The sequence below is a fragment of the Podarcis filfolensis genome (genome assembly GCF_964270895.1).
Source record: "Podarcis filfolensis genome assembly, chromosome: 11".
NCBI classification, from domain to species: Eukaryota; Metazoa; Chordata; class Lepidosauria; order Squamata; family Lacertidae; genus Podarcis; species Podarcis filfolensis.
In genome coordinates, this window is record NC_139613.1 from 8,719,872 (window position 1) to 8,732,425 (window position 12,554).

Sequence of the window (12,554 nt, forward strand, 5' to 3'; positions counted from 1 at the left end):
ACTGCTCCCTGAAAGCTGCTATTTGTACGGGGGAGAAAGTTCTCATTGGGAACAAATCTGTAGAAGCTGTAAATCTGAAATATTACTCCAGGTCTGTTGTTTGGTGATGTGCTACAATTGAGAAGAGCAGAATGTCATGTTTATCTCTTGGCTGTTTTTGGAGTGCCGGATTAGCTGGGCGTGTGACCTGCATCTAGGCACCGAGTTCTCAGGTTCTTACCTGGTTCTTCTCAAATTTGTTGAGGTGATCTGAGCGCTTCAGGTGCCTCTCTCCGGTGTCTCCTCTTTCACCATAGATGCTCAGGTAAACGTTAGCATCTGTTCCGGCGCCCCACACGCCCCCAGTGATGACATTGACTTCATACAAGTTTGCTGGGGGAAGGAAGCCATAAATCTGTATTCAGATTCTGAGAGGACTCATTGTTTTCCCTTCTGTAAACATGTTTTGCTTAGGCTTAGCCTCTGTTATTCACTGAAGGGTTCTGGTGAGTCAATAATAATAATAATAATAATAATAATAATAATAATAATAATAATTTATTGTGTATACCCTGCCCATCTGGCTGGGTTTCCCCAGCCACTCTGTGTAAAAACACAATATTGTGTAAAAACACAATACAGCATTAAAAACTTCCCTGAACAGGGAATTCCTCCAGGAGGGAGTTCAGGGCTCTTCTCATCACAGGGTACCCACACTTACTGTTTGTTTTAATAGGGTATGAGAGCTGGGGGCGGGGAATTCACATCTGACAACCAATGCGGCCCTTTGGTCTCAGGTGTCAGGAAAGTGGCCCCCCAGAGCGCAGGGGAAGAGTGAGACTCAGAAATCCAACTAAGTGAATGAGGGACTGACTCTGCAGATGAGAGCTGGCTAACAGAGTTGAGAAAGGACAGTTCGACCCGCCTTCCTGGGGAAGACTCTGTTAGTTCTCAAGAAGAGGAAGAGTTAGAAGGCAGCCAGAGCACTGCTACACAACCAGCAGATAAGCAGAGGTCTGAGACTGTCAAATGACAGTGGGGAGGGTGAAGGCCAGCCTCTCAGTCCCTGTTCTAGGAGACTGGATAAGATCAGATTGCAATGGAAGGGCAAGAGGGGAAAGACGGGAGTTTGGTGTCCTTCCTGCTGTGGGAGGGGCGAAAATTCAGACTGACCAACTATCGTCAATGCAAGCAGGCGAGAAGCAGTGCTCTGGATGTGTCTTTTTGTAAATAAACGTACATAAAACTACCAGAGAGTCATTACTTCTTATTGGGACTTGCTTGCCTTGCAGAGATCATTACACCAGATAGTACAGGAGTGCACAAGTCTAAAATGCCCAGGATACAAATTTTCATGGCCCTCCAGTAGCTATCGTGGCTCATTTACCAGAAGTAATGTATTTAGGGTTAACTCTGGAAGTGTCTACTTGATTGTATCTATGGAAGATGGATCAAGCTTGTTTTCTCCTGCTGTGGAGGGTAGGACTCAAACCAATGGCTTCAAGTTACAAGAAAGGAGATTCTGACTCAACACCAGGAAGTGTATATACTTGAATCTGACCAAAATAAGCCTCCTAGAGCTAAATATACATCAAGGTAGCATACAATGTCCTCCTCCTCCTCCTCCTCTTTTAATCCCCACAATGACCCTTTGAAGTACTGAGAGGTGGGGACAGGCCCAAGGTCACCCAGTGAGCTTAGGTGCCCAGTGCTGATTTGGTCTCCCAGGTCCTAGACCAACACCCTAACCACTACACCACGCTGCCCTTGTCCAAGTCTCCTCCCCAATCACCTTGCCCAAGTCTCCCTCCCCAGGCTGCTTTTGCATTGCAGAGGAAAAGATAAGGGGAATCAGCGGTGCTATTTCCTGAACTGGAGGGAGCTCTGACTAAAGTCCCTTCAAACTATCAGAAAGTTGGAGAACCCTGGACTCGTGTCTGCATGGATCTCCACTTATTGGCCACCCTGCTCACACAAGGTCCATACCCGCTAAAGCTGGATACAAGGAAATGCACTAGGAATCATGCATACCGACAAAGGAAACTACCTTATACTGTGTTTAGCACAGAATTGTTGGTACTGACATATAGCGGCTCTCCAGGATCTTTCAGTTAGGGATCTTTTCCATCCCTGCAACTGAGCTATGGCCCTTCGATCCCAGTTTACCTTCCAGTGACCCTAGTTTACCTTCAATTTCCTCTCCATCCTCTGGTATCAGTTCCACCACCAGCTCCTTGTCCTCTTCATCCCTGGCCAGCCATCGGTGGGCTTCAAACTGATAAACCTCCATAATATCTATCTCCTGAGGCTCCTCCTCTTCCTCCACTTCTTCAGGAGACTTCTTCTTCTTCTTCTTCTTTTTCTTCTTTTCCTCCCTTGTCGGCATCTTCTTAACCGTGACAGTTTCCAAGAACCAGCCGTCCCCAATGCCACTTCCGTCGTGGCCAATTCGGATCTTGTAGACTTTGCCAACGTCCGCAGCTTCTACCTTGAAGATTGTTAGTAAAATAAACTCTGAGCATTTCGACAGCATTTTTAGGTGTTGAAAGCGTTTTGTACATGCTCTCTGTCATCCTTACAGCAACCCTGTTAGACAGGCATGGCCAAACTTGGCCCTCCAGATGTTTTGGGACTACAATTCCCATCACCCCTGACTTGTTAGCTAGGGATGATGGGAGTTGTAGTCCCAAAACATCTGGAGGGCCAAGTTTGGCCATCCCTGCTGTTAGATATGATCTCTATATTTCAGACTAATGGACAGAAGGGTGTTTTCTAAATTGTACCAATTTTGTTAAAGACAAGACTACTGAGCATAAATAACAAAAATACAGGAGGATTTTTTATATAAAATATAAAACAGATGATAGGCAGTGCTTGCAAAGACAGTTTTTTTAAGAGGGTTTCTTTTCTTTTCTTTAAATTTTAATAACTTTAATGATTTTGCAGTTTATGCAGCAAAGCAAAAGACAAAAGAACATGCAACAAGAAATTATAATCTTTAACTAACCCACAGGCAAGTCATAGATATGTAAATCTTTTTTTTAAAATGACCAAATAGTTGGTTTAACAAAATATAGAATGAAATAATGAATGGTCCAGAAGCCCAATGTGGAAGTTGGGAGAAGAGGTAGGGTACTGGGGAGAGTTACAAATATTTCCAAATTAAATCATAATGACCTGGGATGGGTTTTCTGAAGACCCCTGTGGGAGAAAAAGGATAATAGAATAGATTTGGAAGGGACACCAGGGTCATCTAGTTCAACCCACTACAATACAGGAGTCACAACCGGAGAGTAATTGTGACATCAGAAGATTGACATGCAGGTGGCAGATATTCTGCTTCTAAATAAAAAATATAAAATATCTACATGGTGCCTCGGGAACAACTTGCACCTTAATATCAGCAAGACAAAGGAGATGGTGCTGGACTTTCGGAGGAAGAGAGGAGAACTAGCCCCACTGTACATCGGGGAGGGCTGTGTGGAGAGAGTCTCTTCCTTTTGATTCCTAGGAGTTTATCTCAGTGAAGACCTTACTTGGAAAATAAATACAACCCAGGTGGTTAAGAAAGCCCAACAGAGACTCAATCTCCTCAGATTATTGTGGAAGAACCATGTCAATCAACATAGAAAGTGTCCTTTCATACTGCATCATGGTGTGGTGCGCTGGTTTGACATCAGCTGATAGGCAGTGCCTACAGAGGGTGGTGAATACAGCACAAGATATTATGGGCTGTCCCGTGAATCCACTGGATGACATTGCAGAAGAACGTTGCCTCAGGAGAGTGAGGGAAATTCTCAGGGATGATTCACACCCTGGCCGGCACTTTCTTGATCTCCTGCTCTCAGGCAGAAGATACAGAAGCATGATTAGTCGCACCAACAGGGTAAAGAATAGCTTCTTCTTCTTTTTTTAATGATATTTATTCAAAATTTCATCAATACATAAACAAAAACAAAAGAAACAAAAATAAAAATACAGCAAAAAGGAAAACAAAAAGGAAAACCAAAAAGGAAAAAAGAAAAACGCAGAACTCAAATTACAACTTTTCATTTGCTTATTTCTTGAACTTCCTCACACCTCCCTTTTTGTATTCTAGTTTAATTCATTATTCCAGCAAATTCTTCCCCTGTTTCTCAATTTTAATTTAAATAATTAATCTTCACAATCTATCTTATTTATTAATTCAACATAGCCTTTCCCTCTTTTAATTTAATCTGTTATTCAATTTACCTTAATCTCTTTAACCTTATCTTAACTTAAAAATCTTAAAATTTCAAAGTTTACGTCATATTCATTCATATCTCCTTAAATCATTTCTACTAAAGCCAATTTTGTTCCTTTCCGGCATATTCCCTGGTGTTTCATTAATGTTACACTGATTCCAAAATTAACAAAAGAATTTCCCTTGATATCTCTAATTTTTATCCAACGTCCCTTCTTCCTGGTTTCGGGTCATGTCAGTCCTTTCAGTCCATTACATCCAGTCCTTCAATCTGTTGTTCTTATGTCCGAGGCCCTTAAGTCTCTTCTAGGCCCCTTCTGCACAATTTCTTGTCCTTGTTTGTGCTTACGCAGTTCTTTGTCTGTTGTTGATTTCTTGGGGAGTGGGTCTCCGGAGGTTTCCATCCAGTAATAGTTTCCATTTTCCTTTGTCAGACTGGCCCCTTCCCCCCAGTCCCACTCCCTGTCATCTCTGTAGTCCAAAAAATATTTATCCAGAAGATAGTTGTTCACCTGTTTCATAATCCCACTAGAGTTAAGAGCTTCATTAACTTCAAACACATCCCAGCACTCTCCAAGTTCAATCTTCCAACGCAGTAACTTTTGTTCCTGCAGGACTTTGAATCCCTCCATTTGTGTTGTTTGAGGAGTAATTACTGCCTCTTCGTTCTTCATCTGCCCTTGGACTTGTCTTGTCAAGCCAGTTTCTTGAATTGGTTGTTGTATAACTTCTTTATCCTTATTCCCTGTTAAATCATATTCACTGGCCACAGCACTCATCAAGTCCAATTTTTCATGCATCAAATTCATTTTCTCCTGCAGCTGCTGCAGCAGGGCATTTGTCATACCAAGGGCAGACACCAAACATTCCTTCCAACTCATTTCTGTTCAAGGTCAGACAGCAAGTCCCACGATCCAAAACTTGCAGCTGTAAAGTCCAGATAAACAGCAACAGCAAACTGACAGGCTCCCTCTAGGGGATACAATTTCTATTTGTATCCACTTTTTTAAAAAAAAAGTATCCAACAAAGAAAATTACTTTCGATTTCAAGTCCTTTCAATTTTCAAATACTTTGTATCTTTAAAATACAGAAATGCAGAAGGTAGCATTGAAGTTAATTTGTTTCTCTTCTCTTTTTTTACCTATCTGTCAAAATACTCCACTTTCAATCAATGGACGTCACAAGCAATTTCTGTCCCGACACCCCGTCCCCAGGTTTGGGACAATGGAAACTTAGATACCTTTACTCTCCTCCTGCAGGATTAGACAGTCAAATCCCCCCCCCTTTTCTCCTGCTTCCAAGGGGGTTTTATTGGTTGTAGATGCAGGAAATTTCCAAACTTTAAAGCTGTTTTCCAGGCTATTAGGTTGCAAGGTCTTTGCTTCAATCTATATACAAAAAGCGGAAGGCGGACTTCCTGTTTAAACCTTCCCACTTGTGCCTAATTCAAAAGTTTTGCAAATTTCTTGATCCAATTCTCCGTTTTTACTCACGGGTACTTGATTTAGAGTCCGAATGTCGTCAGGAAAAAGTCAGCGCTCTCCGACGATGGCTGCGCAGCTTCCCTCCATGGAAATAGCGATCGGTTCGCAGCACCGCGCTGCTCACCCCACTTCACTCCGGAGCCCCAAAAAGGGGTTTCCTCGTGAGTAGGGGAGGCACTCTTGGTGCTCTGCCGAACCCCACGTTCCCAGGCTTCTCCGCCTGGGATTTATAGCGGGTCCCTGCCTTCGCCGCGGCGGGAAGACTCAATTTCCACGGAGGCCGTTCCTCCAATTGGAGGAACTCCGCCATTCGTCGTTGGCGCTAACCCGGAAGTCTGGGTAAAGAATAGCTTCTATCCTGGGCTGTTAGGCTGTTGAATGAAAAGATAACAACAGGGCAACTGACTTTCGGGTTTGGTGGGTGTGCGTCAGTAAACGAGGGGAATTAAGACTAAGAGAGCTGAGTAGTGGGTGCTCATGTAATCTCACTGTATACAAGTTGTACAAGTATTTCAATTTCAATTTCAGACCAGAAGTGAATATTATTCGGAAGACTTCCGGAGGCGGCGCCATCGGCAATGGCGGATTCCCTCTAGTCTGGAGGGAGTAGCTCCGCGGAAATCGGGTCTTGCCGCTACGGCTAAGTGGGGACCCTTTTGAAAATCACAGGCGGGTGAAGCCTGTGACCGTGGGACTCGGCGGGCACCTTCAGCGCCCCCCCAATTCGCGAGGGAACCCTGCGAGGGGCTCTGGAGCGTAACGGGGAGTTTGGCGTGGTGCTGAGAGTCAATTGCTTCTTCCGTGGAGTGAAGCCGCACAGCTGTTGCCGGAGAGCGCTGACCTTTTTCCTGTGACAATTCGGCTACTAAACAACTACCCGTGAGTAGGTGAAGCTAAAAGATTGGGGATCAAAGAAAAAAAGGGACTAATTTGGCACTGAAGCGGGAAGGCATAAACAGGAAGTCCGCCTTCCACTTTCTGTATACAGATCAAAGCAAAGACTGTTTAAGCTAAGACCTGGAGAGTTGCGTTTAAAAGTCTCAAATCCTAATGTCAAAGCAAAAGAATTCCCTCCCTGAATTGCAGGAGAGGGGAGGGAAGAGGGTAAAGTATTTTTTTTTTGCCTGCAAAAAAAGAAAAGAAGAAGAGAAAAGGGAATAAAGACCACCACTTAATCCTTGGGAACGGATTGCCAGGATTATTAGAACTGTTGTACTGAGAGTCGCACTATTTATGGACAATGTAACTTTTTGACAGTTAACTCTGCAAGGGAGATACTTCTTGAAGGGCTTCTTTGGACTTGAAACTGTTGCCTGTTTTGTTGAAGGGGGACTTTGGAAAAGTTGGAAAAGATACTCTATTGCAATACTATTGACTGCTACTGTGTCCCCCTAGAGGAACACTGAAATTGTTACAACTAGTTGGGGAATTTTCCATTCTCAACTAGCTTGGGAATTTCCACTGCAAAACAAGCTTTGGCCGTGGGACTGACCTTGATTCTCAGACAAAGTGTGATGGATGAAAAAATAACAAAATCGGGCAAGGTTAGATTGCAGCAGGCCAGTGCAGTATCGCAGCAGCGTAGACCATCTGCATCCGGCCCTCCTGCACCACAGGGGGAAGATCCTGTACAAGCTGGGTCAAAAGGAATGGCCTCTGAAGAGGGATTTACTTCAGTATTAAGTAAAATTTATGAAACATTGGAAAAACTAAGCAAACAAGTTACTGAAGCAACAACTAAAATTGACCAAAATACTACTAGCATTAACAACCTGGGGCAGAAGGTGAATTCAAATACAGAATCCATTGAAAAACTGCTGCAAGAATCTACTTCTAATCGAAAGACAGCTGAGGAAGCAAGGGAAAAAGCAGCGGCTGTAGAGGAAAAGATAACACCGATATGCAAACAGCTTGGGGACCATCAGTCGCTTTTGCCTATGATTGAACTGAAGGAGAAACAGACCAATCTGAGGATCAGGGCGGTACCTGAACTTGAAAAAGACAGCCTAAGTGATTTTCTTACACAGGAATTTGCGGACTTTTGGAACTTGGATGATAAGCAAGACTTTAAGATAGTAAGTGCTTTTAGACTTGGAAGAGGAGGGAGAAAGAACAGGTCGAGAGACTGTTTGATTACCCTCCGATCAAAAGAGGAGAGAGACAAAATACTGAGTCTGCACTTCCAGAAGACCTTGGAAATAAACGAATCAAGAGTGGAGATATTTAAGGACATTCCGAAACATCTTTTGGACCTTAGGTCTAATTACGGAGATTTGGTGGCCCTGCTGAGAGGAAATAGAACCATTTTTTAGGTGGGAATTCCCCCAAGGCCTATCTTTTACCTTTAAAGGGAAAAAGTTTAAAATAAGATCAGTGGAAGATAAAGAAATTTTTTTGAGAGAACACGGAGAAGACCTGCAAAAAGAAGCTGTAGAAGAGCTAAGAGCTTTAAAACCAGGAGTACTAGACATAGTACCACCACCTTTGGGATTGGACAAGCTAGAGAAAGTGATACCACCGTCAGAACAAGAGGAATTACTGGGAGCAGTTGGAGGAAAAGCAAAATAAATACACCATGTCTCTGCAACTATTAAGTTGGAACATTCATGGATTTAACTCCCCGGAGAAAAGAAGGAAAGTCTTTCATTTATTGAAAAAGGAACAATTGGACTTGATTTGCTTACAGGAAACACATGTGATAAGGCTACACAGGAAAGTACTGATTAATAAAAGATTGGGTCAAGAGTTTATTTCATCGGACAAGGTTAAAAAGAGAGGAGTAGTCATTTATGCAAAAGAGAGCCTATCACCGAAATTTGTTTTTAAAGATGATCAAGGAAGATTTGTGGCAATCGAAATTCAATCACAAGGAGAAAAATTTTTAATAGTAGGTGTTTATGCACCAAATGAGGGGAAATCTGAATTTTTTAAGAAGTTGCATGAGACATTGTTAGACTATATGGATTACAACATTATTATGATGGGAGATATGAATGGAGTGGTATCTACAAACATGGACAAGTCGCAGAGACAGGTTGTAACCAAAGATGGCAGACTACCAAAAACCTTTTTTGAATTGACTGACAGTATGGACTTGATTGACATTTGGAGAACTAAGAACCCCTTGGGTAGAGAGGGAACCTTCTTTTCTGAAGCCAAAATGACATGGACAAGAATTGACCAAATATGGATAACTAGAGGACTGGCACCTAAGACTCGAAAAGTGGAAATTTGCCCAAAAACTTGCTCCGACCATAATGCTGTGAAAATGGAGATGAAACTAACACCAACCGGTTCCTTCAGATGGAGGATGAATGACACCTTGTTTAGAGATCAAGAGGTTATCAAGAAGGCCCAAAAAACCTTGAGAGACTACTTTGAGATAAATTTGAACACCATTACTGAAAAAAGAATAATCTGGGACGCAAGCAAAGCAGTTATGAGGGGGTTTCTGATTCAACAGAATGCAATAAAGAAGAGAGCCCAAAATGAGAAAAAAGATAAAATTTTGGAAAAAATAAAAGAGGGTGAGAAGAAACTGAGAGCGAAACCAAAGTCACAAGAGATTCTGAGAGATATAAAGTTATATCAAGTGCAATATATGAAGATGACGAATCAGGAAATTGAATGGAAAATTAAACAAATGAGACAAAGGACATTTGAATCAGCTAATAAATGTGGAAAATTGCTAGCTTGGCAAATGAAAAAAAGACAAAAGCCTAATACTATTACTAACTTGGAAGTGGAAGGAAAGAACATTCAGAATCCAGTGGAAATTAGAAAATGCTTCCAGAGGTATTTTAAACAGTTATATACACAAGGGCCACAGAAAGAGTTTGATATAGACCAATTTTTAAAAACAAATGGATTACAAAAAATCTCTCAAGAAAACAAGATAATGCTGAACCATAAAATTACAGAACAGGAGGTAGAAGGTGCCATTCAGAATATGCAGTTGGGCAAATCTCCAGGGCCGGATGGCCTAACTTCAAAATATTATAGATCTCTGAAGGATTGGATAATTCAACCACTAAAGGAGGTCTGTAATGAATTTTTTTTTTTGGGGGGGGGGGAAGTGCCAGAGTCGTGGAAGGAAGCCTATATTACGCTTATACCGAAAACTGAGTCTGAAAAGACACAACTTAAGAACTACCGCCCCATATCCCTGCTCAATGTGGATTACAAAATATTTGCTGATATTTTGGCTAAAAGATTAAAAAATGTATTAGTGGAAGAGATACATAAGGACCAAGCCGGCTTTCTCCCAGGTAGACACTTGTCTGACAACACGAGGAATATAATTAACATTTTGGAGAAGTTGCAAGTGAACATCAATACTAAAGCAGTTTTAATTTTTGTAGATGCGGAGAAAGCCTTTGATAATATTTCTTGGAGTTTTATGAAGAAAAATCTTCAGGGGATGGGGGTTGGTCAAGGGTTTGAAAATGGTATAAGTGCAATTTACTCAGAACAAAAGGCTAAACTAATAGTTAACAATGTGGTGACAGAGGAATTCAAGATAGAGAAAGGGACACGACAAGGCTGCCCAATTTCCCCATTGCTTTTTATTTCGGTCCTGGAGGTTTTGCTAAATATGATTAGAAGGGACCGTCTGATTAAAGGTATACAGGTTGGAGCCAAACAATACAAACTGAAAGCTTTTGCAGATGACTTAGTATTGATGTTACAGGAGCTAGAATCTAGTACTAAAAGAGTATTAGAACTGATTCAAGAATTTGGTCATGTGGCAGGATTTAAGTTGAACAAGTTAAAAACTAAAGTTCTCGAGAAAAATTTAACACCGACTGAGAAAGAGAGGTTTCAGAAGGAGACAGGTTTAACATTGGTTAAGAAAGTAAAATACCTGGGGGTTAATATGACTGCTAAGAACTTAAACTTATTTAAAGATAACTATGAGAAATGTTGGTCAGAAGTGAAAAAGGACTTAGAAATATGGTCAAATTTGAAGCTTTCCTTGTTGGGTCGAATTGCTGTTATAAAGATGAATGTATTGCCAAGAATGTTATTTTTGTTTCAATCATTGCAAATTTTGGACAAAATGGACTGTTTCAAGAAGTGGCAGAGAGACATTTCTAGATTTGTCTGGCAGGGCAAGAAGCCCAGAATAAAATTTAAAATACTAACTGATGCAAAGGAAAGAGGTGGATTTGCCCTGCCAGACCTTAAACTTTATTATGAATCAGCAGCATTCTGCTGGTTGAAAGAATGGCTGCTTCTTGAGAACACAGACATTTTGGATCTAGAAGGTTTTAATAACGTTTTTGGGTGGCATGCATATTTGTGGTACGACAAGGTTAAAGCACATAAAGCATTTAAAAACCATATTGTCAGGAAAGCACTGTTTAATGTCTGGATAAGATATAAAGACTTACTTGAAAATAAAACCCCAAGGTGGCTATCACCGATGGAAGCAAAGGCTCAGAAAAAGCTCAATATGGAGGCCAAGTGGCCGAAATATTGGGAAATTTTGGAGCAAGAAGGAGACAAATTGAAATTGCAGAGCTTTGAGAAATTAAAAGATAAAGTCCGAGACTGGCTTCATTATTATCAAATAAGAGAGGCCTATAATTTGGACAAAAAAATTGGCTTCCAGGTGGAAAAATCAAAATTGGAAACAGAACTGTTAGATCCCAAAACTAAGATACTTTCAAGAATGTATAACTTGCTGTTAAAATGGAATATGCAGGATGAAACGGTTAAATCTGCTATGATTAAATGGGCACAGGATGTTGGACATAACATTATGTTTGCTGACTGGGAACAGTTGTGGACCACCGGTATGAAATTTACGGCATGTAATGCCTTAAGAGAGAATATTATGAAAATGATATACAGGTGGTACATGACACCAGTCAGGCTTGCAAAAATATATCATCTGCCCGATAATAAATGTTGGAAATGTAAAGAAAATGAAGGTACATTCTTTCACCTTTGGTGGATGTGCCCAAAGATTAAGGCTTTCTGGGAGATGATCTATAATGAAATGAAAAAGGTATTTAAGTATACCTTCCTGAAGAAACCAGAGGCCTTTCTCCTGGGCATAATTGGCCAATTGGTGCAAAAGAAGGATAGAACTTTCTTTATGTATGCAACAACAGCAGCAAGAATACTTATTGCAAAGTATTGGAAGACACAAGAGTTACCCACCCTGGAAGAGTGGCAGATGAAGGTGATGGACTATATGGAACTGGCGGAAATGACTGGCAGAATCTGAGACCAGGGAGAAGAGTTGGTGGAAGAAGATTGGAAGAAATTTAAAGACTATTTGCAGAAATATTGTAAAATTAATGAATGTTAAAATGATGCTGGATTGAAAATAAGTGGCATTAGCAACAAAGTTAATAAGAATATGCAAAAATGGATTGATAATGGATGAAAATATATAGCTATAATATGTTAAGATATAGAGTTAAGATAAATGAAAGAGGGTAAGGATTTGCTGAATTGATTATGTAAATGGGAATACAAAAAGGGGAGGTGTGAGGAGGTCAAGGAAACAAGCAAATGAGCTTAAAGATAACCAAAAAATGGATTTGTTTTTTAATTTTTTATCTTGTATTTTTTTCTTTTTTCTTTTCTATTTATTTTTGTATTTTTTGTATTTTTTCTTATTTCTTCCTTTTTTATGCTTTCTTTTTATTCTGTAAACCTCTGTTTTTGGTAAAACCTTAATAAATATTTTATATATATAAAAAAAAAACAGAAGAGAATATCATTCACAGCTCTCAGGGCTGAGAGCTAAAGATTCATATTTTCCATTTCTTTGTGATCACGTCCACAAGGCATATTTTGAACTTCATAACACATTGTGCAGGCGTGACCTCGGAGAAGCTAAAACTGAAGA

At 40.7% G+C, this 12,554-nt stretch overlaps 1 protein-coding gene across 5 annotated transcripts in view; it reads right to left on the bottom strand.

Annotated features, from left to right (window-relative positions):
- Positions 1-12,554, bottom strand: part of LOXHD1 (lipoxygenase homology PLAT domains 1) — a 194,308-nt gene that overhangs the window by 84,279 nt on the left and 97,475 nt on the right. For all 5 annotated transcript variants that reach the window (XR_014539524.1, XM_083575472.1, XM_083575474.1 and 2 more), the window contains exons 19-20: positions 2,167-2,467; positions 221-372 (exon numbers count right to left, since the gene is read on the bottom strand). Coding sequence is in view for 4 of the 5 variants with exons in the window: in XM_083575472.1 (XP_083431598.1) it covers positions 221-372; positions 2,167-2,467 (453 nt within the window). In the remaining variant the exon portion in view is untranslated. The remainder of the gene's footprint in view (positions 1-220; positions 373-2,166; positions 2,468-12,554) is intronic.